General features: G+C 36.2%; 2 protein-coding genes across 2 annotated transcripts; one reads left to right on the top strand and one right to left on the bottom strand.

Moving 5' to 3' along the window:
* Window positions 1–7,064: 7,064 nt before the first annotated feature.
* Window positions 7,065–8,322, bottom strand: cdkn1cb (cyclin dependent kinase inhibitor 1Cb). The gene is made up of 2 exons (XM_079859686.1): window positions 7,664–8,322; window positions 7,065–7,551 (listed from the first exon to the last, which is right to left on the bottom strand). The coding sequence occupies exons 1-2, from the start codon at window positions 8,133–8,135 to the stop codon at window positions 7,490–7,492; spliced, it is 534 nt and encodes a 177-aa protein (XP_079715812.1). The 5' UTR covers window positions 8,136–8,322; the 3' UTR covers window positions 7,065–7,489.
* Window positions 8,323–12,149: 3,827 nt separating this feature from the next.
* ptdss2 (phosphatidylserine synthase 2) lies at window positions 12,150–24,360 on the top strand. The gene is made up of 12 exons (XM_079859354.1): window positions 12,150–12,981; window positions 14,448–14,549; window positions 16,042–16,124; window positions 18,599–18,666; window positions 18,759–18,893; window positions 19,562–19,612; window positions 19,734–19,847; window positions 19,935–20,053; window positions 20,138–20,252; window positions 20,335–20,480; window positions 21,015–21,200; window positions 23,009–24,360. The coding sequence occupies exons 1-12, from the start codon at window positions 12,881–12,883 to the stop codon at window positions 23,166–23,168; spliced, it is 1,380 nt and encodes a 459-aa protein (XP_079715480.1). The 5' UTR covers window positions 12,150–12,880; the 3' UTR covers window positions 23,169–24,360.
* The last annotated feature ends 1,015 nt before the right edge of the window (window positions 24,361–25,375 follow it).

Here is a 25,375-nt window from a genome sequence, read left to right as displayed (position 1 = left end):
TTAGTTCTCATGCGTCTCTGTAATGTTGGACTGTGCCGCCTGTGCTTACAGCGGTGACCCCTCCCAGCTCTACTGGTATTTTTATCATTTAAATGACAGAGCTGTTTGCCAAACTTCACTCCCCTTCTATTTCAGTCGGTATACAGAGTGGACACAGATGTGCAGGGACTCGATTAAAGAGCAGTTAACACACACCCTCATGTAGACCTTCTGTTCTGCCTATTTCTCATCTGTGTGGATTCTTGCTGATATCTTGGTTTAAATATTATAGTATACATAGGCCACACAGCCTATATGTGACTATATGGGACATTTTGATGGTTTCTATCTGTGTATCTTATCTCATCTCAGCAATTGAAAAACACGATAAAAAACCTTCAATCACTGAATGGTGCAACCATTGATTAAAGTGCTCTATTCTGTTTACATGTAATGTACACTTTTTTTGATAAATGAGGCCAAATTTTCTTTTATTTTAAATATGTTAAAATAAACATAAACAATTGTTCTAAAATTGAGCTGGCAACATGCCACAATTAAGATGTTGTTAGAAGGTTTGATGATTAACTGGCAAACAAAAAGGATTGGTTAAACCGGGAAAGAACTCAGATGCACACTTATTGGTAACAGAAATGAAATAAGAATGAGAATTTGTAATGGGATGATCAACTGGTATCTCGGCTTTGTTTTGTCCAATAAAGTCTAATATTTTATAGCGTCTGGAACTTCTTTCGAGAGATTTTTTGAAAAAGAGGGAAAGATTTCATTATTACACAACACTATCAATTAAATCTCAGAGGTCTTTGAGGTGTTCAGATGCAGATTTAAGATAACATCTGTAAAATATAGCATCATCATGCTATAATTGCTGTAATAAACAGACATGTTAGGGTGAATCTCACAAAACATGTCAAGAACATATAGGCTATATATATATATATATATATATATATATATATATATATATATATATATACTGTATATATATACAGTATATATATATTTATAATTGAACAAATAAAAGGTACTGATTGGACATTGTTTAAGGAAATCTGAGGCCACAGACCAACATAACCATGATGTGAAAACCCCAAAAGTTATATATCTTACCTCACAGAATGGTACGAAGAAGGCATTTAAACATTGAAAGGTACACTTATTAACCTAAATGCCCTGTTCTGTTTATAAGTGATGTATTCTTCCTTGAGAAAATGGGATTAAAATGTTCTTAAAAAAAAAAAAAAAATTATAGAAGAGGTGGCAGTTTCAGATGACTGGAAACATGCCCATTGAATGTGTGATGATGATAACAAACATTATCATTATTGTCATTACAGTAAAAAAGCTAAATATATTTCATTAATTATATTTTAATAAATAACTGTAGGCTACTGTATTTTTTCCCGTGTATAGTTGACAATTTGTTTCAGCATTTCAACGTTTTGTAAAACAACATGCATGCTAATATGTCCAAATCCAGAAAGGAATGATTTGATACTTGTGAGTAGTGATTTAGCAGCACATAAGCAGTCATTTAGACACATTCACCCGAGGCTATTTACAGTGCTCTTATTACAGGGTCAGTCCGCCTGCAGAGCCTCGAGGGCACAGCAGTGATATAGCCTCGATCCCGTGTGTGCTTCTGAAACTGAGTTTCTTAGATTGAGTTGCAGCTTCTGTTTTCTTGCTGTCTGGTTTGTCTTCATTAGAGCTTCAGTGGGATTCATCTTGCTTTCAGCAGGAGGGTTTTTAGCTTTTAGCTGCCGTGGTTTGAGCACAACCACATTAGGGAGGATCACACATATAAACACCCACAAACTGAAATTACCCTGGAGAGAGCAGACGTCTATATGCAGCTGATCTGAGAGGACTGAGGGATAATATTGCCCTTCCGCCTGGTTTCAGGCTCTATAATGAAGCTCGGTAGTTTCTGGGTGGCTTTCAGCTCCCACCCAGTTTTAATAACAGGTAAGACAGCGGACTTGGTATATTTGTTATCAGTTTGGACGGACCAAGTCTTAAAGTTTATGTTACTAGGCACGTAGCCTATCTTTTTAAAGTTATGGGGTACCATGGCACTGAATGATCTGATATTGTACACACTACACACACATACATAGGCCTGCTAATAAAATATACACCTTTAATCAAAGTCTCTGGATAGAACGATCAATAAAGAGTCAGTAATTGCATGTTAGCCTACTTCTGTTTGTGTGTCGCCCTCTAGCGGCTAACCAAACGTGCAAATAAATCAACACTTACAAAAAGGCTACCTGCGGATTACTTTATGGCATTCTAAATTACAATATAAATACCATGGTACATTTCAAAGGTCCATGTATCCATGTGGTATCGCCTTAGTATTCTGTAAGTACCAGCAGATGGCGCTGTATGGTGGTAATTTTTTCACTGTTTAGAGAGCATAAGCAAATGTAAAAAAATAAATATCCTTTCGAAAAAGACAAACAAACCGGGACTCAGTTGTTTAAAATTTAAAAGACATAAAATGACATGTATAGGCAAAAACAATGGGATTTTTTTTCATTCACCAATCAATTTTTAGTTTTTTTTAACCAAACTTTGTAAAAGAAAAAAAAAAAAATGTTATGAAAGATATAACGGAATGAACTGATATACCCTTTTACTTTATACAGTCACGCATGTCATGTATGAAATGCCCTGTTTTGTAACAGAAAATCATATTTTGATTAGAAACCCCAAAACATTTTCCTGAGATTTGTGACAAACAGTTTGAAAATTAGTCCGATTTAAATGATAATTACAAAATATGCCTTGCCTTGCCTCTTTATAGGACATCCAGACTTAAAGGAGAACTCCGGTCAATTTTAACATTGAGCTCATTTTTTTGTACATTTGGAGTGCTGTCAATACAGAGAACAACGACAAAAATCGGTGTTGCCTACACCGAGTTATTCTATTTTTAAAATTTGCACCCTGTTGACTTCAATGGGGCAAGTACTAAACCTGCTTTTAGCCTCTTAACATCCTTGATGTGTCATTACAAGTGCACAGAAAATGTGAGTGATTCCTTCTGAGTGAACACGAGTGAGTCTGACTGCAGTAGATGTGAAAGAAATGTATAAAAATTATGTTATTTAAGCCAGCGCAAATATCTTTGTTTACATCCTGTTTTTCGGTTGAAGTCCAAAGTAGTCGATTGCAGAGTTCACACGCATAGGTTTAATACCTATGATCACGCGCGTGAACTCGGCAATCGACTACTTTGGACTTCAACCGAAAAACAGGATGTAAACAGGTATTTGCGCTGGCTTAAATAACATCATTTTTATACATTTCTTTCACATCTACTGCAGTCAGACTCACTCGTCTTCACTCAGAAGGAATCACTCACATTTTCTGTGCACTTGTAATGACACATCAAGGATGTTAAGAGGCTAAAAGCAGGTTTAGTACTTGCCCCATTGAAGTCAACAGGGTGCAAATTTTAAAAATAGAATAACTCGGTGTAGGCAACACCGATTTTTGTCGTTGTTCTCTGTATTGACAGCACTCCAAATGTACAAAAAAATGAGCTCAATGTTAAAATTGACCGGAGTTCTCCTTTAAAACTGTGATACAATTTATTTAATTCAACAATACAATGTCCACTACAGTGGACACAAGTCTATTCCTGGCTGCCAGGAGGATATAACATATAATCTATATAATATATATATATATATATTTTTTTTTTTTTTCTTTTTTTTTTTTTACAGTTACACTAACTACTAAAGAAAAGCATTCTATGCAAAATGTTGCTTGAACAACTTAATGTAGGCTAATTCATCTGTTCATCTTTATTTTACCACCCAGGTCACCCGAGAGCAAATCGTTAATTACACGGACACAAGAGTTTTCCCAAGAAGGGTCATTCGGTCAGCTGGTGAGTTTACTAATTCATAAACGCTGTTTCATGTTGTGTGTCAACATTCTGACATCGCAGACGTGCTTGAGCGAGTGTGTCAGCTGGTGGTCCACACACTCGGATGTGGTTTGGCCAGCTGGTGTCCATGGAGACGCAGCTGTGGAGTGGCTGAGAAACACTGGAGACCCTGACACTCATGAGGGACGACATCTGCCCTGTCATTTCACAATCTCCACACATCCAGATATGGTTATATACACAAGCACTTTTCACCAATATCATACATTTTAGTGTCCTATGATTTTGTTTTTAATATTTTAATGCTCAATTCATGTCAAACTATTATGTAACATACAATTAACCTAGAATGAAAAGTTGTTACTGTTAAACACATTAAGTGTCTGTATGCCAATTTAAATGTCGATTTTGGCCAGTCTCACATCAGAGGTCTTGACTTTCTCAACTTTATCATACAATGTCAACATTTTGAAATAATCTGTAGAATTAATATTCAGTACATTGCAGTTAAAATCTGGGTTACACTTTATTTTAAGGTTTCTGTGTTACAGTGTAATTATTTATTTAAGTACTGGGTTATTATAATAAACTACATGAACTTACTATAGAGTTATGGGTTAGGTTTGGGGTTTAGTTTCATGTAATTATGCACAATTTATAGTAATTACTATAGTAACTACATGTAACGTGTAACAAGGACACTGTAAAATAAAGTGTTACCAAAATCTGTTTTCAATTATTAACTACTTGTAATTATGCTTTCTTTTGACATAATCCGTGTTGACTTAATATAAAATTCATTCTATTTTAATCAATAAATATATTTAATTACTCCCAGAAATAAAAGAAAAGTGATAGTTAATATGCAACCTTGTTACTGCACAATTTTGTTACATAAAATGTAACAATTCTTAAAATTGTGACATCCAAGAAATAATATTATTTGGACTCTTTCTACTGCAAGTACAAATAATTAAATTTTCTCAATTTTGATTCAAATTTTATCAAATTATTCATGCACAAACATTCATGTTATTCAAAGAAAACACAATCAAAATATTTTTATTCAATTTATGGAAAAATAGATTTATTATCAGTATCAATTGCTACAAACCAACCTTTGAACCCCTACTGAATAATAGTTTAATTTAGGCTAAATGTGCAAATCTGTAACTTGCAATCTTGTCATCCATTCTCTATATTTTTATTTCATTTTAGTTTGCAAATTGCATTTAATCTAGTTAAAATACTCTGATGTTTGATTGATGTGCATTTCCTCCACCCCCTATTCTTAACAGTGCATGATTGATGTGGACTTTTCAACGGTTTCGTCTCAATCTGTTACCCCCCCCCCCCCCCTCCCTCCCTCCCTCCCTCCCTGAATCATTACATATGCCTATAGAAAACCACATCAGTTACAAGTAATTGGACTCAGATGGTCCTCCCTTTTCCATTAAGTTGGTTCTTTTATCTTGTGGTTCTTTTATCTTGTTTATACAGGTAAGTCTTTTGTAGTTTAAGTACTTTGTCAATATGAAGACAGCTTTGAAATTTGAAGTTAAGCAAATACAATCAGAAACGTTTGGTCTCGGATTAGGATCTTTGAAAACAACTGAGATTTGAAGACAACAAAGAATAATGTTTGCCGTCTGACAGTGAAGATGGGCTCTCTCTGTCATACAGATGTTAAACACGCATGAATATTAAGCAGATCACCGGCGAGTGTCTTGTGTTTGTATGCAGACACGCGCCATTCCTGCGCGCGCGCTCCAGCGGGTGTTTACTGTTGTCGCGGGGAGTTGTGGGAGGAGCGCGCGGGTCACGGAGATTTAATTCGGCCTAATTTGCAGGTCAAAGCGAGGCGGCACGCTCTTCATCCTTGCTTTTCATCTCTCCCGCTCTCCCTTCATCTCTCCCGCTCGTTTTCGCCCCGCTTTTCTTCTGCCTATGTGGTCTTGAAAACATCCAGCCCTCCCCCTCCCCCACCCCCACCGCGCCTTCTTTCTTTTAGATGTGCTTGCAAAGGCAAATTGAACAAACTCTTGACCCGAGTATTAGGCTAAATAATGCCTGGCTGCAGACATTAATGACACCTTCAATCGTGAGGCTTGTGCTACATGTTCTGTATAACTTAGTTCGAAAGGATGTTTTTAGAATTTTAACATGAAAAATAGGCAAACTATCATTAATGATTACAATTAATATTCCAGTTTCAATTGTTTTTAAATAATTACATATTTTTTTATAATAGAAATGTTTAGATATTTTTTGTATACGTTTCCTTGGTAAACATATTGTTTAAATTGATTAATATGATTATGTGACCTTAATTTCACTTTCCGTCATTTTAGACTTATACTTTTTTTAAAAAAAGAAAAAAAGCCAGTTCATCAATGACATCATCTTGGGGAAGTGACATAATTTTGGTGGGGAAAACCCCACTCATAAGCAAGTATGTGTTTGTCTCTCACTTAAACATATTCAATCATATTATGTAAAAAATTACAGAAATCAATATATCGCCATTTTAAAGAACTTCAAATTGGGGGCCATTATTTAAGGAATGAACTGAGCAATGACTGACATTATAGGGTAACAATTTACAATAAGGTTTCATCTGTTAACATTAGTTAATGTATTAACTAACAATGAACATTTGTTACTGTATTTATTAATCTTTGTTCATGTTAGTTCACAGTGCATCAACTAATGTTAACAAGTACAACTTTTGATTTTAATAATGTATTAGTAAATGTTTACATTAAAATGAACTAAGATTAATACATAGCCTACTTTAGAATTGTTCAGTCTTTTTTCATATGAACTAATCTAGTTAGCTAATGTCAACTAATGGAACTTTATTGTAAAGTGTTACTGACTTTAGCTTTATTTGTTAATTTTCTGTTCCTATAAGCTTAACCAGATAAAAGCATTAATTTATTAATTACAAAGCTGTAATGGTACATAGTTAAAATGACCCAGAATAATAATGTTATCCTCAATTTGTGTTCCTTAAGTTACTAGATATTTTGTAAGACTAATTGTGATCATTCAAGACTCCATTTGCTTCTGTAAAGGTTTAGATAACAGTAGCCTGTTATTTGAACTATTACAACTTTAACATGCAAGGAAGAAAAATAAAATAAATCACAAACTGGGTGGAATGCAAAATACATTTATATATACACATTTATTAAAGCAACATCTTTACAATAGTGACAAATATGGCTCGGGATCAAGAAATATAAATTTTTCAACCACAAAAGTATAGCCTACTTGAAATATAAAAGTGAATAAAATAAATAAATAACTTAAGCCGTTACAAGAAATATATATACACTGATATATTAGTCAACAATAAATAGGCTTACTTGTCCTGACTTTAATTTAAAGTTACTTATCAGTTGTACACTGTAAAGAGCAACCCGCTCCTATTATTAAACCGAACATAAATCAGTACATAAATAAGATTCCAGAATCACATTATCACGTAATAATAACGTGGGTCAGACTCTGATACGTCATTACTTCCGGCCTTTTCCCGCCAGCACGGCACGGACTCCTTTCCCCTTCAGAGGATGCGTTTCACTCCATGTTTCTGCTCTCCTTGTGGACGCTGTCCGTTTTCTTTCGCTTTCCATAAAAATCTACAAGAAAACAAAATTCACAAGATTAAAAACGTTAACAATTTTACATGACTATTATGACTGGTGTTAATGTTACAGGAGTAGCCTAGTAACAGTGGCGCGTATTGTTTACCTGTAATGCGCATGTCTGTGAGTCTCTTCGTCTGTGCGCGAGCGACTGTTTTGCGAGAGAATTTTCTTCGGTTACACATGGCTGTCTTCTTCAAAACTTTCATTGAACGACTCCCACATTTTGAGGCATGGGTGATTCTTTCGTCCACAAATGGTTTCTTTGACACGACAGTCTTTTCTCTGTAAAATTCCGGACAGTCCTCGGCTGGACTTTCCTCCCACTTTAAAGCCCCGTTCAGCGGCTGTCCTTCACTGAAATTGAAGTTCCATCTCAGCTGATCTCCTCGGGATATTTCTCGAAGTTTGGATGTCAGCTCTCGCTTCAGCTCGTCGTGATCCACGGGTCCGAACAGATTTCTGCATGTTCCCGTCAGCTTCGGTTGAGGGAGAGTCTCTGTGCTCCTCTGAGGGACCGTTTCCCGTGAAGAGGCCAGTCTTTCCCCGGCGATGGTGGAGAACAGGATGGTAGACATCGTTGATAGTGCCCAGATCCAGAATAAAACGGGCCAAATGGGTGTGAAAATCCCTGTGAGCAAGAAAAGTCAGTGTGAATTACACCACACGTCGTTATGAATCGTGAAACTCCAGATCTGGCCGTGATTTAATCTCGTCAGATTTAAAGTCCTGCGCCTCAGCAGTGCAAACCACATGCTCCGCTCCCATTGGTCAAAATCCGCTACCCCTTTGGCTTTGTTTTGTTGTTAGACCCGCCTCTACCCGGCTGTGATTGGTTAGACCCGCCTCTACTTGGCTGTGATTGGTTAGACCCGCCTCTACCCGGCTGTGATTGTTCTGTGATTTGTTCTACCCCGTTGCCTTGCCTGACCTGTTGTCAGGCAAGGCAACGGGGTGAATGTTTTACTTTTTCTAATGAAAAAGTAATTATAATGCATGTTGGATGCATCCCGTTAATATATATATATATATATAGCTATTAAAGGGTTAGTTCACTCAAAAATGAAAATTATCCCATAATTTACTCACCCGCCTTAAGCCATCCTAGGGTTATATCAATGGATAAATCCCATTGTTTTTGCCTGTAATTTCATGTCTTTTTGTTTTTAAAACAACTGAGTCCTGGCGTCCACTACAGAGGACATAGCATAACATAGAATAAAATATCATTTGTCAAAAAAGTTTTTTTTACCATTTGTTTCTTATGCTCTTAACAATGTGATAACATGAAAAAATACTAAATTCAAAAAACTATTTTTTTTTTCTGGATCTCAGGAGGATATTAAAACTTATCCTGGCTCTTCCAAGCTTATAATGGGAGTCAATAGTGACTGAGATTTTGAAGCCCAAAACAAGGACATTCATCCATCATAAAAGTAATCCATACGACTCCAGTGGGTTAATAAAGACCTTCTGATGTGAAGCGATGCGTTTTTGTAAGAAAAATATCCATATTTATAACAGTCACGTATTAGAAGTCTAAAACGAGAATTTTTAAAGAGAAATGAGTTTGTTGCCCAGCCCTATTTGTTTGAACCACGAGAAGCGTCTGTTCTCACCAAGCTTACACTACTCATACTTCATGCGTCGTGTTAAGAAGAGTGTGTAAAGTTAGATGTTTAATAAGCTTTTTATTCTTTATTTTGAAGTATACTTTATTTTGACTATATTTTTATATTTTTAACCTTTTATTCACAATTTGACCGTTTGATTGGAAATGACAGAATAAAACTATTATGTTTAAGTGATATTTTCCTCAATTTCTAAGATTTTTTCTCATAAAATTACCTTAAATTCAATTTAAGCACATTCTTCACTGACACTGATTTTTTTTAATTTGTATTTTTTTTTTTTATATAATATATTTTTTATATATATATCTTATTCTTATAATATATTTTTGGACAATATTTTTGTGTTAATGTGATGTGTGTCACCTGTGCAAAACAAATTTCCTAAGGGATGAATAAAACTAAACTGATGGCAAACAAGTATTTTTAATAATTCTTTTATTAATATAAATCATTTTAATTTTAAAATGATTTTTAAGACATAATAATTCGTATTTTTAAGATTAGTTTTCAAATTTAAATACTAAAATGTGGGCAGGGGACAATTAAAAAAAATTGGCTACAAAGGATTCAAAAGTAGCAACAATAGGCATCAGTATTTTATATACATTTTTATATATTATTATATAATTACAAACTTTTTATAATGATAGTATAAAAGTATAAACATTACAACTCAGTGTTAATGTGACCTTCACATAACAAAAAGAAAAGGATCTGTTAAAAATCAATATGCGAACTTGTCTGTACTTGTGTTCTTGTGGACTTGTGAAACGTCATCAGTCGCTGCCCTAGTACTGTTCCAATTCAAAGTTCACATCTAGCCAAGTCCAGTTCGAATCCCCGGATGTGTTCTTGATCCGCCCCTTTTACCGAGGATGCATCGAGAGGTGACTTGTGCGGACTTCAGACAGCCAGGTATCCCAGAATGCATCTCACACCAACCAGCGAGCGTCAATAGCAGAGGAGAAACCCCGCGTAATTTAAAAATACTGCTATAATTGTGTCACAAAATGTAGTTTTAAGAGTATTTCAGGCGAGAATGTAGTTGTTAAAAGCTCAAATCTTTGGTTTATTTATAAAGATAGCGCCTATTTGAAAATTTGATCTGACGTTTTCGGAGTTTTGACAACCAGGCAATCGGACGCTCGGCGCTCGTACCCCGCCGAGAACAGCCTCTCTCGGCTAGTGCTGCTGACTTGCCGGTGGCTCGGATGTCTAGTCTAGTGGTTTAACTAACATGAGATATAAATCGTCTTGTGTATATCCAACAGGCGATTTATTTATTTTATTTGTCTCATTAATGTATAATTTGTTCCCTGGCAAAACGTTTTAGCTGAGAGCAAAGTGAAGTTTCATAGCTTTATTTAACGTTAGTCTATTTAAATTTAACGTTTTAGCGAGAGCTGACTTATGTTTGACTGAATCGTTGGCTTTATTGTTGTATAGCTTCTTATACCTTTTAGGCTACTTATACTTTTAGAATGGCTATTATTGATCATTAAAACTGGCATTTAACAAAAAAGGTTATGTCATTTTATTTTATATATTTAAAACATAGCCTATACAATATTTTATTATAGTCTGCATGTTGCCTATTCTCTTCACTGTATACATATATGACACAACCCTGTCTCTTTTTGCTAAATATTCGTTTTAATGATCAATATTATAATGTTTTTTATTCATCATATTTTTAAAATGAAAACAAAAAGAGTCAGGGTTGTGCTTTATATTTCGTGTTGTAAATATGCAGTGAAGATAATCAATTGCGTTTCCTGAACCACATTTGTGTGGCCATTATGTTAAAGATTTTTTTTTAAATGAAAATGAAAAGAGGCAAAGTGGTGGTTTATAACATATTTCGTTTTATTTGTAGCCTAAAGAGATAACCGGAGTAGCCAGAGCGAGCTGCATGAGTGACGCTATCAAGTACGCCGCTGTTCCATTTGCAGAATTATCGGACTTGTGTCCTCCCGTCCTCGGGAGTTCGTTCTCCTGAGTCGAACTTCTCAGTCCGAACTACCAAGGACTCAAGTCCGAACTTTGCGTACTTGGTATTGAGAAACGGCTAATGTTTCTGTTCGGTAGTTGCGCTTTGTGAATACTACAACAGCGCCCCCTTTTGATCACAATATAATATTACGTTAAATAAACTTCGAGGTAAATCTTAATAAGATCAAATATGTTTATAAATGACCTTGTTAATTGCTGGCTTCAGTCATCATATTTATATTCTGTAACCTGTAGCCTATGTCTTATTGGCGTTTAACAAATACACACAAGTATCCTGAATTATCAGTCCACACTTGCTCTACAACAAGCAAGTTTGACCAGCTTTATGAGCAACAGCCAGTCGCAGCAAGCTCTTAATAATAATACAATTCATCACATACAACTCTAAATAAGAGAAATGAGCTTTACCGAGAACCACTGACATGTTTAGACTGGCTAAAGTCTGTATTTGTGCTGATTCTGCTTTCTGTAAAGGCTTTTAGAGTTTATGCATACTGTGTTTTACATATACACACTTCTTACATAATGTATGACCATTATCCCAGTGTTGTCTATTGCTTTGAAAGCTACTGGTTTAATGTACCACTTATACTGGATGATGCAGGTATGACAGACATCACGTTTCCTGTAATCATGTGACATACTTTCCTTATGGTTATGTAAACCTTTCCACCACACACGCAATCTGTCATCCTCCGTGTAAACCTGGAACAGTTTGTTAATTTGAAAGATTGTTTGAGCTCTCATGTTTATATAAAGCCTATGTAAATACATAGATAGTATTTAATATTACAACTGTCACATTGCAGCTTCATTAAATGCATTATACATAAACAATAAATAATAAACACACTGATTGTGGCTGCATAACAGAGTGCCCTTCATATTTGTGCACATGGTTTGATGACCAAAAACACATATTTGTGACGCCGCCTATGGCATGAGCGGAAATGACGCCATGCCGCGCGACCTTATGATGATGGTTATATTTTTCTGAAGTGCATGTCACTGGAGGTGCGCGTGCGTCTGCTGCAGTCTGTAACATCGGTCGATGATGCGCCTCCGTAGCGTTCATATATAACGCTTGAAGACGTTATTTTCCGTCTGCTTCTTAAAGCCTCGCATCTGCGAACGACTGTTGATCCGGTTAATGCGCTCGCGCTCCGTTATCAGCCAGTGGCGGGACGCGCGCGAGCTCCTGTGACTTACTGTGATTTTAGTTATTTTATGTCTTATTTCAGCCCGGTTTAAATCTCCGCACAAATGTGCTGGTTTAGGTAGTTCAGGGGAGTATTTGTTTGTTCGGGTTAGTTATTGAGTTGTTGTGATTTATATAGGTTGAGTTAGTTCAGGAATAAATCTCAGCGGTTTTGGGTTAGTTAGGACTGAGTAGTTGTTTTTAATATCAGGTGTGTTCTTCAAGGTTATTTTGGTTGTAAATCACAGCATGGGTAGGTTGGGTTAGGGGTCAGTTCAGCACAGGTCTGTTGGGTTACAGCTAGTTCTAGTTGTCAACTAGGTTTAGTTGTTGAAGTCACAGTTAGCCTATTGCTTTAAGTTCAGGTTGGAAGTTATAGATGTGTTAGGGTAAGTTTGGTTCATGTGTGTTGGGTTTAGTTGCATTTAAAATCAAAGCTGGGTTTAGTTTAGTCCAGGTTTAGTTGAACTGTGCCGTAATGGCTAAAGGTGAGTGGAAGAGGTCAGGCACAGATGATCTCCAGTTATCCGGCCGCTCTGAGTGTGAAGTGTTCGATGATGGGACCAACACATTCTTCTGGTGAGTGAACATCTCTTATGTTATGATAATTGATGATTGTGTATTTGCTGATTATGCTCTTTGATTTCAGTGTCTTTCTGTGGTTTCTCCCTGTGTGAGTGTTATATGTTGTATGTTGTGTGTCCAGAGGCTGTTCAGTAGTATTACAGCTTTGCTCGGCTTTTCTTTATTCTGCAATCTCAGCAGAATGACATCTCCATCCATTAAAGGCTTTGAGATGGACAGATGCTGTGGACGACACTCTTTCTCACTTATAGTTTTTCATTCATTTTTTTGTCATTGTTTTATTTCATAGGTATTTTCAGAACTAGTGATGCACCAAAATAAGTTTGGGCCGAAACCTAAAATTCAGGACGCACTTGGCTGAAAATAGGCCTACAAAAAAACAAAAATAAATTAATAATTAATAAAAAAAACGTATTTAATAATCAATACTCAAATAGCTAACACTAAGTCGTATAAACATTTAAACTGCACATAAGGCAGTTTTTCTATAAACCTTTTAATAATGAAATTGTTTCTACTCCAGTTTGTTGGTGAAATATAAATATTTAAGCAACAAATGTAATAACTTGATTTCATGACAGAATTATTCAAACATGCATTAAATAATGAAGACAACACTGACAGGTTAAGTTCATATGTAATGAATATGTAATACAGTGCATAAATTTAGCCAAATGCTCTTCTCTAGAGTTATGTTTTCTAGCTAGTCAAAATGTGCTACCGGAGAAACACTAATAAAATGTGTGTTTCAGTCTTTGATTTCGGCCCTCAAAACCATTTCGGCCCGAGACCAAAAATAGCTGTTTCAGATGAACAGCAAAATTTCGGTGCATTTTGGGATGTTATAACCAATATTCAGAAACTATTTTTATTTGATTTCTGTTTTTTTTTTTACGCAATAATGAAACCAGGCTACAACTATGAAAGAAAATAATAATAATATAGTAATATTAATGCTAATGAAGTTGCTTGCATTCATTGTTTTTCTTTGTTTTAGGTTGTGTCTATTTTTAAAGCTCAACATAGTTCACCCAAAAATAAATTATTCGAAAATGAATAAATGATTAGATAAATAAATAATTTACAGTGTTGTTTTGGACCCCATTGACTTTTGATTTTTGGATGAACTGTCTTTTGAAATGCTACGCTTTTCTCATTTGAAAGGCTGTAAAAAGTTCTATCTGTTATTATTTTGTAGGTTAACAGCCATAATTGTTTTGATGAAAAACGTATTTTGACCTCATAAAGGTCAAAATGCTCCTTGAAAATCAGTTTCAAGAGCTAAATCTGCTGTAATAAACTGTTATACTGATCTCTCCTCTCTCCCCCTTGTGTATGTTGAGGCGTGGTTGTGTTTTAACCGGTATACCAGCCCAGCAGGTTTTGGCTGTGAAAAATTAAACTAACTTTTGAAAGAAGCTCTGTACTCTGATCCTTTTGTTTCGTCTTTCTATCTGCAGGAGGGCACATACCCTGACAGTGCTGTTCATCCTGACATGTGCTCTGGTTTATGTGACACTATTGGAGGAGACGCCGCATGACACCGCGTACAACACTAAAAGGTATGGGCCACATGCAGTCGGTGTGTCCTTTACCTTCAGCACTGGAACCAGAACACCGTTCAGAGCACCAGAGAGTGATACACCAAAGTTAAAGTGGTCTGATGTGGTCAGAAATGTCACATGGGTGTAACTGGGAGGGGCTTGGCAAGTGTCTTGCTTTTTATTGGCTAACAGGATTATGTGTGACATCTGCTGCTGATCACAAAGTCCAGGTCACAGACTGACCCGCTGTGCTCAAGAGCACATGACCTTTATCAGAAGAAAGAGCAGCTTTTATTTCTGTATGAATGTCATGTGTGGTATTATTAGATGTGCTTGTGAGATTTAAACCAGCCTCTGAATATTGAACTTTGTGAGAAAACCATTCAAAACATCCTAGCAATTAAATAGAAACCTACAAATCAAACTCTTAGAGTGCCAGAGTCGGGTTGCGGAAGTAAAAATACCATTCATGTTTTCCATAGAGGAAATGTTTAACATTAACTTAGGTGAGCTACAGGATTGGTAATGGATGGAATATACTTTTGTGGAAGCCATCAACACACATTATTTCAGTTTATTTTTTAACAGCAGAATTCCTGGGGAAAAACTACATTACCCATGATTCTGCAAAGAATCTCCACCAATCAGAAACAAATTGGCCCAAAAGTGCTCATGAAGCACTTCGAATGACGTAGAGCCAGTTTCCCTACGCTCTCAAACTACTTTAATATTTGCATGCATGATATGCATATTTTTGCAATGAACATAAAATGTATTGTTTTGTTTTATTGTGTATATTTATTTACAGTGCCTTTCAGAAGTTTGGAAACATCACTATTTTTAATGTTTTTGAAAGAAGACTCTTATGCTCATCAAGCCTTCATTTATTTGACCAAAAATACAGAAAAAAACTCTAATTTTAGTGAAATATTAATACAATTTAAAATGATGGTTTTCAATTTTAATATATTTATAGAATTTTCATCAGCCATTACTCCAGTCTTCAGTGTCACATGATCCTTCAGAAATAATTCTAATATGCTGATTTGATGCTCAGTTGTTATCAATGTTGGAAACGGTTGTGCTGCTTAATATTTTTTTGGAACCTGTTGTACTTTTTTCAGGATTCATTGATGATGAATAAGTTAAAAAAGAACAGCATTTATTCAAAATAGAATGGCTGGTGAAATAGAATGGCTCAGCGTTGCATCACATAAATACATTTTATTTTAAAATATGTTAAAATAGAAAACCAGTATTTTAAATTGTAATAATATTTCACAAAATTGCTGTTTTTTTTTTTTTCTGTATGTTTCCAAACTTTTGTGACCGGTACTGAATATATTTAGTATTTACCTAGCAATGCCCCAGAACACCTTAATATCATGGCAGAGAATTTTGCACAGAAAAAATCCTCACATTTTATTTAAGAAATTTTGTTGTCTAGTTACACTTCCCTTAATCAGTGTTGGTTTTTAATGTGTATTTATTTATTTTTTGTCTTTTTCAGAGGAATTGTGGCCAGTATTCTGGTGTTCCTTTGTTTTGGAGTAACACAAGCTAAAGATGGTCCCTTCACGCGCCCTCACCCAGGTCAGTAACCAGTAACCTTCATTTAGACTTAATCTAACCCTAACTGAAGCTAGAGCGGGAACCTATATTCAAAGATGATTTAACATTAACAGAGGTTTCACATCACCTTCACGTCATCTTCACGTTTGTTGGTGTGGTTAACAGTGAGGATGAGATGCTATAATTGTGAGATCCCATGGTGCCATTGGGGTGGAGAAACTAAAAGTAGTGACATAACCACACGTTTCAGGAGTGTTACAGTTGCTCAGCTGCGTTGATAATAGGTTACCTTTTCCAGTAACATGCTTTCCCAAAACCAGTAATGTAGCGTGACTGAACAAATACATCATTGTTTTTCTACTTTGCATTACATTTGAGTGAGCTGATGCAATAACAAGACAGGCTACCTTGCAAGTAGTGTTGGGAAGACTTTATCTCAATGAACTAGTTAAAAAAAAATCACACAGTCATTTGAGTCCTCACTCAATGGTGTTCCCAGAAGTACATGACAGCGATGTAAAAATCGAATCGTTTTTCTTTGTGTTTTTGAGAATTTATGTCAAAACGAGAATAATACTAAAAACGCTGCATTCTGCTGCCTGGCCAGTAGTTGGCGATGTCACAGGCACACGAACAATGAAGATTTGCAGTACAACCATCAAAACTGAACACAAATTTATAGTAGGGCTGCACAATTTTGGAAAAACATCCAATTGTCATTTTTCTGAATGATCACAATGATTAAACTTAAAATGTCATATATAAAAAAAACTCCAGGTTTGCTGTGCTTGTAGGGCTACAAAATCTGTCCAAAAAGTGTGATTGTATATCAATATGACTATAATTATTATAATAATTAATAAATGTTAATATTTTTATTATTATTATTTCTAAAAAATTATTGCACGATAAGAACTAACTAATCAAAGGAGTAGCTTCAGCATCACTAGTTGAACTTTTTAAAATTATAATTAGATAGGATATGGTTAGAGACCCAGAGACTTTCACAGACCCAGCTTAAAACAGATTTTCAACATAATGAAACGCGAGAATACTGTTGTAGCAACTGTAACTCGCTTCCTCCTACAACACACACTTTCTGTTGTGCTATGAGGGCCGACTCGCTCTGCTGGATGAGCTGGTCCTGGGGTTTTCAACACAGCACTCCTCCGGTCAGCTTTCAGGCCTCTCAAGATGACTGACAAATTATAAGTTTGGTTTCCTGCCATAGTGAAAACGGTGTTGAATTTTTAATCCCAGTGAAGTACGCTAGGTTGTTTTAGAGGAGAAGAGTGTCTGGAGTCTGAACATTGAGACGGAGACATATAGAGACTGTAGATGCAAACAATTAGTTGTAGCAATGAAGTAAAAAATGGCTTCACTAATCTCTTTCCATAATTCAAGCATCTTAAAGTGCCCCATTATGCTTTTTCGAATATTAACTTTCATGCAGTGTGTAATATAGCTGTTTGTGAATGTAAAGTTTTAAAAATCAAAGTGCACGACAAATAAAGTTGTCCTCAAATAAAGTCTCCTAAAAGAAAGAACCAATTTTCAACTGCCTGAAACGAGTCGTCAGCAATTCCAGTCTCACTTAACAATGTAACAGATTTGCATAATGCTAGCCTATGGTCTTCATTGGCTATCCGTGAACGACGTCTATTTTGACCCTCAAACACTGTAGTTGTAGCTGAGGCCTGGAAGAGTTTGGTTCATGTTGTCGACATGTCGGCAAATCCACTTTCCTGCACTTCCAAAGGATGAGGACTCAAGCTCGAATTGATATGGTAAAACTGACGGCATCATTACTGTTTGCATCACTGTGTATTAAGTGCTGAGTAAGATCCGGAGCTGAAGTTCAGATATGTGGTAATGGAAATTTGGTTTCCGACACGTGCTATAAGCGTTCAACCAATCACAACAGACTGGGCATTCTGACCAATCAGAGCAGAGTAGGCTCTCGAAAAGGAGGGGCTTAGAGAAACTGAATTTTCGATCGAACCGTTTTCAGACTCCTTGAAAAATGAGGTGATATTATATTATGAGAAAATTAAAGTGTCTTCTGACATTGGATGCATGTAAACCTTTTGTAGGAGACAAGTAGGAGCTTTACAATAGCATAATAGGCGCACTTTAACTTGGACTAATTTTAAGTTCCTTTTTTACGTATTGACCAAATACTGTGAAGTTGTTGTGAGGGCTGAATTTCCAAATTAAGTCAAATTTGAATTGGTTTAATGAATATAATGACTTTGGTGGCTCATGATGTCCTCAAGGAATTATTCTTGAAACAGAAACAAATCTCAATAACCAGAATGCAGATGAATTATAGTGGTTTCCGGTCAGAAAGTTCAGATGTGATACAGACAACAGAGTTCAACACAAACCCCCAATATTCTCCTGTACATGATTTATCATTTTAGTTATTAGTGTTTTACTGCATTAGTATTTTTTGTGTTTATGTAAGAGTTTATGGTATGCATTTGTCTCTGCAGCTTACTGGCGTTTCTGGCTGTGTGTTTCTGTTGTGTATGAACTCTTCCTCATCTTCATCCTGTTCCAGGTTCGTTATCAGCCTCAACAGCACAACCTTAAATGCAGAATGTTATTGATATTGTATCATATTTTAATGTGACATTTCTGATTTTTATTCAGACAGTACATGATGGCAGGCAGTTTATGAAGTACATAGACCCAAAGCTGGGTGTCCCTCTTCCTGAAAGAGATTATGGAGGAAACTGTCTTATTTATGACCCTGGACACCCTACCGACCCCTTCCACAATATCTGGGTATGCATTACAACCAACATAACAAAAACAATATCGACACAGATAATAAAGACCCAGAGATAAGTAACCCTATCACTTATAGGGTATTAAATATACATCTAATCCTAGGTATAATGTTCAATCATTTGTACATTACAGAATAAACTCTAATGACTGGTTGACTGTACATTATCCTGCTTTTACAATGTTAAATGGACATGAAATATTGAAGTATTTTAATATAGAGAGGCTGCAGTGTGATATGAGTGACATAAAACTAGTACAGATGTGTAGGAACATCATGAAACAGCATTAATCTTCTGTAATGTGATGCATCACCAACCAACTGAATATTAGATTTTTTGAAATTAATTTTTTTCTTTTAAATCACAGTTCCCACAGGTCCTTAGTTCAGTTGTAACAAATAAGGCAATAAATAGTCTTAAGTATCTTAAATAGCACAAGCAAAGTCTTTATCATTTTAAGAGGTCCTAAATTTGGAGACAGTCTCGTATTTAATAAGAATATAAATATAGTAAAAATAATTTTGACATGCCTTTGCTTAAAAATCGTTTAAAGTCTGAAATGTGAGGTGTATCATTTTATATTCATATTTGTCAAAACCTGAATAATTTGAAGTTGTTAAGTTATACCAATTATTTTATTTTTTATTATTATTTTCCCAACAGGACAAAATGGATGGATTTGTTCCTGCCCATTTTCTCGGCTGGTACATTAAGGTTGGTGTGGTACCTATCTCAAGAACATGCTGGCAAATGAACACGTTACCACATGTTTGAAATCTGCAGACAGTATCAAATTAGAAACTTTTAGTCATGTGTTTGTTTCTGTGTGTGTCAGACACTGATGATCAGGGACTGGTGGATGTGTATGATCATCAGCGTGATGTTTGAGTTCCTGGAGTACAGCCTCGAACACCAGCTGCCCAACTTCTCAGAGTGCTGGTGGGACCATGTGAGTAAAACACACCAGATACACCCTGTGAATCATACATCGCTCTGTTTTAAAGAGGTCAGATGACATGAATCTCTCCTGCTGCAGTGGATCATGGATGTGTTGCTGTGTAACGGGTTGGGCATTTACTGCGGCATGAAGACGCTCGGTTGGCTCTCCATGAAGCCGTATCAGTGGCAGGGATTGTGGCACATCCCAACATACAAGTAAAATGCATTAAACCTCTTAAAGGATCGGTCAGCAGGTAAAACACTGAACTGTCATGACATCCTGCAATTTTTGTGTTAAAGGGGGAAAATTAAGAGAATCGCCTTCCAGTTTACCCCGTACAGTTGGGTGAATTTCGAATGGCGTCCGGCGTCTAACCTGCGAAGATGGCTGGCGGTGTTGGGTATCATTTTCATGGTGAGTCACATGACTAGTGCATGCAATCACCGCACAGTGATTTTGAGATAAAAATGACCCTTTTTTTCCTCCTTATTTGTAGTTCTTGTTGGCAGAGTTGAATACGTTTTATTTGAAGTTCGTGCTGTGGATGCCTCCGGAGCATTATCTGGTGCTTTTGAGGCTCGTCTTCTTTGTGAACGTGGGCGGAGTGGCCATGAGGGAGATCTATGACTTCATGGATGATCCGTAAGTACAATCTAGAGCTTTTCCAAAATGAGCTGCCTCACTAACTGTTGTCTTTGTAGGCTGCTACCTTCTAAGGTAACATCACCTGACACAAGCAGCAATTTCATTGAAGTCGGCATGAAACGGAAGTTGGGATAGTCTTTTATGTATATACGTATATCCGTGTGAAACATTTCTTCAAAAAAAGCATAGGGAGGGATTTTATTTTATCCATCTGTAATTGATCAGATAGTTGTGGTTTGCTATTGGTCGATCTCATGTGAGTGACAGGTTGTCCTGCCCTCGCGCCAGTAAACATGAGAAAGAAAATCAGTTTCTCTCAATGCTCCCTTCCATTTTGGAAGTTTGTTGCCATGTATTCAGTGATTGTCTTGTTTGCAAATAATACATGCTGTGCTATGAATATTTTGTTGTTGGAGTGGCTTTTCTGGGACATGCTTGTAAGGCATAAAAATATGACCTAGTTAGGCAGCTCACTAGGAACAGGTTTTTTTTTGTGCTTGCCTCAAGTCTAATGTATCATTTGCATTTTAGAAAATTCCATAAAAAGTTGGGCCAGCAAGCGTGGATTGTGGCGACCATCACTGTTACAGAGTTTCTGATCGTGGTCAAATACGATCCCAATACCATCATGCTGCCAATCCCCTTCTTCGTCACTCAGTGCTGGATACTCGGAATCGTTCTCATCCTTATTTGGACCTTGTGGCGGTTTTTCATCCGGTAATGACCCTACATATCAGTTCTTTAATTACAGTTACTGATAGCAGTATAAATGCAGATTTAATCAATTATTAATAATAACATTTGTTAATTTCTTACACAATATCAATTTTTACCTTTTACCAGAAGACAAATCATCCAAATAGTTCAAAAGAATAAAACTGTATTGCAAACAAGGTTCTGTTCAGAATCAAACCCTATCTGTCTGTCTGTCTGTCTGTCTGTCTGTCTGTCTGTCTATCTGTCTATCTATCTGTCTGTCTGTCTGTCTGTCTATCTGTCTATCTATCTGTCTGTCTGTCTGTCTGTCTGTCTATCTATAAGGGCTGTCAAGTGATTACACTTTTAATCTAATTAATCACATCACAGAAATCAACCAATCACAGAAATTACCCCCAAAAGCTAATTTAAAGTCATTATTGTGTTAAATGAGAAAAGCATCTAATGAGACATTACAAAAAGTAGCTTTATAAAGAAATATTTTATTTGATTCAACATAGAATTGATTACACAAACTTTTAGGCTACAACAGCCATGTTTTTTTTTTTCAGAAGCTGAGAAATTGGCATTTAGATATATTTACAGACAGTTTATTTCAGATGTTAGGGGTTAACAGTTTAGGACCCAAGGAGCAGATGTTTGATGTTTGGCCAAGAAATAGATAAACATAGTAATTTTCCACACATATAGACAGAAGCATATCTCCATAGATTATGCAGCTGAAACTCAGACCCTGAAGTCAGGCGCGTCGTGATCTTCCAGGTCGCAGATTTGGGTTGCTGGGCGCCAGCATGTCTCAAACAACAACTCAGCCAATCTCCAATAATGCCAGTTGTTCCTTAACTTGTAACCAAGAAGACTAACACACACACCGACACACAGCTTTTCCAAGGCTGGATTTGGCCAGGCTCTAACTATAAACAGGAGTCTTGTCTCAAAACATCAAGATAAGTTCTTTCTCTCAGGATAGGACACTTTAGTCTAAATGGAAAATATAGGGTTTAACTGACAAATGGTCCCTTCAACTATTGGCTTCAATGACCCCTATGTGCTTTAACACGTTGAAGACCTTTCTCAAACACAAAACCAGTCCCTATTTCATTTCTGGAAGCTAAATAAATCTTAAATAGGCAAGCATTGTTACTGCATTCAGATATCAAATACAGACATTAAAGAATACATGAAAAGAAAATTTCAGTGATCACACTGTAACTTCCTTAAAGTAAAATCTCCAGAGAAGTCATTCAGCTCGTTTGATATTTCGAAGGAAAAATATTGATTAATACCTTGATTATAATCACTACATATACATTGAAGCAGCAGTGGATTCAAATCCCCCCCCTTCACAGCTCAGAGGTGGCATAATCTAATTTACACACTGCAGTTACAATTTCATAAATAATGCAATGAGTTAAATGGGTTTAAATGAGTATTAAAATTATAGTTCCCCCAAAAATAAAAATTCGGTCATCATTTACTATCCCTGTTGTTTCAAATCTGTATGACTTTTTTTTTTTTTGGATCATAAAAAGATCATTTGAGAAATGTCTCAGTATGTTTTTTGTTCATTCAATGGAAAGTCACTGGTAGCCAAAACAGTTCCACAAAAGAATTAAGATTCATACAGGTCTGAACCGACATGAGAGTGAGTAGATGATGACAGAATTTAAAACATTTTAAGAGAAAAATGTAAATCTCACTACTGTTTCTGCAGCATATAATACTGCAGGTAGGATGTTATCATGCTATTCATTTATAAAGCATTAGAAACTGATCCAGCAATCTGACCAAGTGTTCTGCATTGACAGTGACATCACACTCCGATACAAAGAAACACGGCGGCGAAGACAGGAAGGGTCTTCGGAGCGGGACAGAGCGCCTGGACATGCCGACGGCAGCAACACGGCCTCGTCTGGCCGAAGCAAGCTAAACGGCAGTATGGACACAGTCCGACAAAGGAAGTCATGAATCCGTCCTTCCACACACAAACAGCCATGCGCTGCACATCACAACTGGACACACGTTTGTGTTTGTAATCCTGTTCAGATCATACCAACGCTCATGGTGTCTGTCGAGCTGCTTCCAGACAGGTGATGCCATCATTTTCTCTCCTCACGGAGAGGGTTGTTGTATATTTAGGAAATCATGTCTTTGTAGCTGTTACATAGGTGAGGCGTTTAGGGTTCGGGGTCCACTGTCCCTCTGGTTTGGGGTTTATTGATCGGTGCTATGCAGGAAGACATATTTCGATGCAGAACACTATGCAGTGAGCTGAGGGTAGAGGAAGTGCACATATAGCCATTTATGAATAAAACAATCCTTTTAAACTTACGTTTAGTTGGTAGCTACGCAGGAAAGTGCTACTAAACATCTCGCATAAGCTACAAAACTATATTTAAAAAGCTATGGGAATGTAATTATTTAATCGGTTGTATACTTCTGCTATGTTTAGGATACTAAATGAGGTTAGCGTGCCTGTAACACAAGCAACTCACACATGGACAATCCTTCTGACCATTTTAACATGGGTCAGTGCCATGATTGGACCAAAATTGAAGAACTTTGTTGTTCAAACCTTTCGTTTGCATGTGTGAATGTGTGCGCAAGACCATAACAGCCAAAACACTCATCTTGCTGATGCTGTTTTCATTTCTGCAGGGAAACCATAGACAGAACCTTTGGGTGTTTTGGGTCTGATAAATAAAAAAAATTAAAAAAAGTCATCCCAAAGCTCATGCTGTCTATGTTTAGGATCTGGTCGCAGTGAGTAAGTTGTGTGCTGTTGTGTTGTGATGGTGCGTCTGTATTTTGATAATGTGCAAGTCCAAAACGGCCTGATCTGGTGTATCAAATGCCATTATAATCTTACTGTGAATGTAAACGTCTAGCACTAGTTCGACTTAAGCGCCAATGCCTGAGCTGTTACTGTGTAGTATCATGTTACTGAAGGTGTTTAGGGTTCATTTTGATTTCACTATGAGGGGAAAGTTAAAATCAGTGTATGTTCTCGTCCAAATGATCAGAATGATCTCTCTCTATGAAATCTGTGTGGGACCATTTGATGATCTGTCTGTCTCTGCTTCTAGTGGTTCATGTAGACATGTAACAGCTGGGAGTTCATATTTTATAATGTTTTCAATAAATAAAAATGGAGTTCTTACTCTTTAACTTTTTTTAATCTATGCAGTGCATGTTTCATTCATACTGGCTCAGGGATTCTGCGGGTCTTACATTTTTAATTTTCCCTTACACAAAGAGCAGAATGTCTTAAATTTATAGTCATGGCATTAAATATTGCATTCATACAAAAAATTATACATATAAAATTTTCTCCCTCAGTGTTTCTGTCCTGCTTTAAATCAAGATACAATTACTTGAGATGCAAATGTAAAATGAAGTTTTAAAAAAATTTACAGAATTGAGTTTATGCTTCAAATAAGAACACATATCTGTCAATGAGTTATGAAAACTTCCTTTGAATTGAGTAGATTTTTCTGAGCCCATTGGCAGATATTTGTTCATGTTTTAATCAAGTCACTTCATTTTGATGATCAATTTCTTGGACATCGTGTTTTATCATTTTGCATCTCAAGAAAATACATCTTGTTTTAAAAATCTTTAGACATTTGCACTAGAAAAAAAATACTGAGGAAGAACCATAGACTAAAGGAAGAACAGTACTTTTTTGTTGTGATCAGAAGGCACAGTAAAAGTTTTATTCTAGTGGTTGGGAGCAGAGGCATTCAAGCCTACTTTTTTTTAAAATAAATGAAAGTAACGAAGATCTGTTCAAACTCTGAAGTGTTGCTTATTATAACTTGTGTTCCTTTCAATATATATTACTTGCATTTTCTTTACTTGGTGTTAAAAACGATCTTAAATTGACCTTTATAAAACCTGCAGAAACCCAGAGCTGGCTGTTTCTGAGAGAATTTATTTCGTAAACTGAAGTATATGGAAAGTAATGGAACTTGTTTGATTCAAAGCACTTGCAGATTTAATTTTTTAGGTAAGCATTATCATCATTATCATTATTTTAGTTTTTGTTAGTTTCAAACCACCTTTCCCAGTAAAACATATGATCCAGTTAAGACATTTAATCCACCCAATGTAATCCATTTCCATGTTTCTTTCTAAAATCATGGCTATCCAAGTGAGGGGGATTAGATTTAGTT

This window comes from Squalius cephalus (assembly GCF_949319135.1).
Source record: "Squalius cephalus genome assembly, chromosome: 23".
Lineage (NCBI taxonomy): Eukaryota > Metazoa > Chordata > Actinopteri > Cypriniformes > Leuciscidae > Squalius > Squalius cephalus.
Note: the sequence above shows the minus strand (reverse complement) of the source record. Positions and strands in the feature narration are given on the sequence as shown.